At 41.1% G+C, this 2,991-nt stretch overlaps 1 protein-coding gene across 1 annotated transcript; it reads left to right on the top strand.

Annotated features, from left to right (window-relative positions):
• Positions 1-2,263: 2,263 nt before the first annotated feature.
• LOC136285772 (histone H2A-like) lies at positions 2,264-2,683 on the top strand. Its single transcript, XM_066177301.1, has one exon. The coding sequence runs from the start codon at positions 2,264-2,266 to the stop codon at positions 2,681-2,683; it is 420 nt and encodes a 139-aa protein (XP_066033398.1).
• The last annotated feature ends 308 nt before the right edge of the window (positions 2,684-2,991 follow it).

Below are 2,991 nucleotides of genomic sequence, written 5' to 3'. Positions count from 1 at the left end.
GTAGTTGTTTGGTGGGGTTTTTTTGTGTTTGTTTGCTTTGTAATACATACTAGTAAAGAATTGCTATTCCTATTTCCCAAATCTTTGCCTAGGAGCCTCTAATTGTAATTTATAATTGAAAAAGGAAAAAAAAGAGGGCGGGGGGTGGGGGGTTACACTCTCCATTCCAAAAGAAACTGCAGTTGGGTTTTTTTGTGTGTTTTTTTGTTTTTTTGTTTTTTTTTTTTTTTAATTACCTAGCAGATACCTGTCTTCCCAAACCAAGACACTGGGTTTCCAGGGGTACCCTCTGGTTTAAATAGTCATCTTCTGCTGATGAAATACCATTCACACCCGTGAATGGTATTTTGCTGGTATATTGCTTGTATATTGCTGGTTGGAAACTACTTTGAATGCCAGAAAACAAACACAGAAAGAGCATGACCAGGAAGTGAGCACTCATTTCTTTAAGGCGTGCTTAAAAATATTCCTTTGCCTGAGGTGAGAGTTTTGCCCAGGTGAACTAAGAGGAACTAGCCAAGTACTCTCAGCAGCAAAACCACAGTAAACCCTGAGCCCTATCTGGGACAGAGTTACCAGAAGAGGGGGCAGAAGCCTAAATCTTAGGAGCAGCCCCATCACATCACTTGGTGGGGCTCAGACACAATGTGAACCAAGCATGACTCTGACTAGGATACATCTTAAGCAAAACCACCCAACTAAAAAAAAATACATTTACAAAGCCCATTTTCCCTATGGACTTTTTTTATCAAGCTTCAGCAGGGAGGAGAGGACTGTTTTGAGCGTACAGACAGAAATGTTCCAGCCATAGTGGGTGGGATCTGGCAGTGTCATAGTAAGACTGAAATGTAGCTACAGCTTGGCCCTTGGAGACAGTTTGCCTTCTTCCCCCTCACTCCAGCAAATTTGCTTCTGAGCAGCTGTAATTAATTTCTTCGTTTTGCCCCAAATCAAGGATTAGGTGAAGAAAGATGAAACGTGTGTAAATGACTGATTAATTATCCAGGTGACCTGCTGATGAGGAGAAAAAGTTGCCAATAAAAAGGTTCTGGGCCTGGGGTAGAGGTAGTTGTGTTGTGTGGCTTGTCTGTGGTTGAATGGAGGTTGCAGCAAGGTACAGACTAGGATTTTAAAAAAAGAGTTTTTGACGGTAATGTGTTGTGTTTTTCACTTATAATGTGTTGTGGAAGATTTGGGGTTGTAGGCTTCATGTTCTTTTGAAAGTTAGCTGCCTCTATTGTACAGTATGACTGTGCTGTGAGCATTTTAGAAAAACTATTGTCTGGTAATAGGGATGAGGAGTTGTAAAGGCTTGGTTTCCTTGGATTCTATTTGGGCTGGGATTTTTTTAATGCTTACTTTTTTCCCACACTCTTCTCAAAGTTTATTCAGATTTTTCTTAAATAGTTAAACCTCTGTAAAACCCCTACATATTAATGTAATGATGGGTGTTCTTGTATGTTGCAAACAGCTGTGCTGGAAGTTAACTGTCCTATTTACTTGTAGACTAGAAATGTTATTTAATTGAGTAGCTTTGCTACTCCAGTTATAAGAGTATTCTGGCTCTGCTGAATTCCCTTCATCGTGAGGCAGTAGATGGTAATTTCTATTCTTCAGTCTGCATTGTACTGTCTGAATCAATTAATCCTTCTCCTGCTGCAGAAATTCTCTGGTACTATTCTCACAGAAGTCAGAGAATATCACTTGGGGAATTAATTTAAAACTCCGTATGAAAATGTCCTGGAGTATTTTGGGTATAACAAGCTGTGGGTTGCAAGAGTTTTTCCATTTTTAGATTTAAAAGGAAGAAAGTTGTAACCTGATAGTAGAAATAGTAATGCAGATTGCTCTTGGTAGAAGAGGCAGACCTCAAGTTAGCTTTGAGGTAACACTTGTGGTGCTTAAAAAAAAAAAATCTTGCTAAAGACCCAATGTGCCTCAATCCCAAATGCTTTCTAAGTAGCAGAGGATAGCCTCTCTTCTTTTGAGCCCTTCATATCTAACTTCAATAACCCTTGACAGTTTTTGCAATGAGATCCTTCTCCTAAAAGGCAGGCTGTAAAAGGGCAATAAGAGTTAAAATTTTAGCTCTGGTCTTGATGAACTGTGGTATGTAGGAGTTCTTTTCTCAAGAAAAGAAAGAGCTTTCTCCTTGATGTGGAAGAGCAGACCTGACCTTGCTGTTCCTTCCTCTTGTTATCCATTAGCTGTAGCCCAAGCATTTTGAAGACCTCCAGCCCTCTGTGTCTCCTTGCCTGTCAGAATGTCTGGACATGGAAAGAAACAAACAGTGGCTGGCAACCCTGGAAGTGCACCAAAGAAAAGCAAATCAGCCAAGGCAGGTCTGCAGTTCCCTGTGGGTCGTGTCTATAGACTCCTCCGAAGAGGGAAGTACGCTCATAGGATTGGTTCTGCTGCTGCCATCTACCTGGCTGCAGTGATGGAGTATATGGTAGCAGAGGTCCTGGAGCTGGCAGGGAATGCCGCACGGGAAAACAAGAAGACAAGGATCATGCCCAGGCACATTCTGCTGGCTGTGAGCAATGATGATGAGCTGAACAAGTTCTTTGCCTGTGTGACCATTCCTGAAGGTGGGGTTATGCCGAATATCTGTCCTCAGCTCCTTCGGAAGAAAACTAAAGGGAATGTTGCTTCTTCTCAAGAATATGGTGGTGGCCAGTGAAAATTGCTTTTCCGGGTCTGTGCACTTATGGATGATGGGACTCAATACTACCAAATATGTATGTTTACTGCTTTGTCAAGCATTTACCTGCTAATTCTAAGGCATTTTTAAAATGTGTAATAAAGTTAAAGGATATAACACTGGTCTCCTTTTTTCTCATGGATGGAAGAACACAGAAAATAAAATTTTAAAAAATAGCCTAGCATAGCACCTGAATAACTTTAAGAAATCCAGTACACGCTCACTTTTGAAAGTGTTGCAGGTAAGTGTTGTGAAGCAGGGAGAGGGGCCAAGACACACACACTGCT

The sequence above is a fragment of the Chamaea fasciata genome, unplaced genomic scaffold (genome assembly GCF_029207755.1).
Source record: "Chamaea fasciata isolate MVZ Bird 193981 ecotype frontalis unplaced genomic scaffold, bChaFas1.0.hap1 SCAF_2, whole genome shotgun sequence".
NCBI lineage: Eukaryota > Metazoa > Chordata > Aves > Passeriformes > Sylviidae > Chamaea > Chamaea fasciata.
This window is presented reverse-complemented; position numbering and strand designations above follow the sequence as displayed.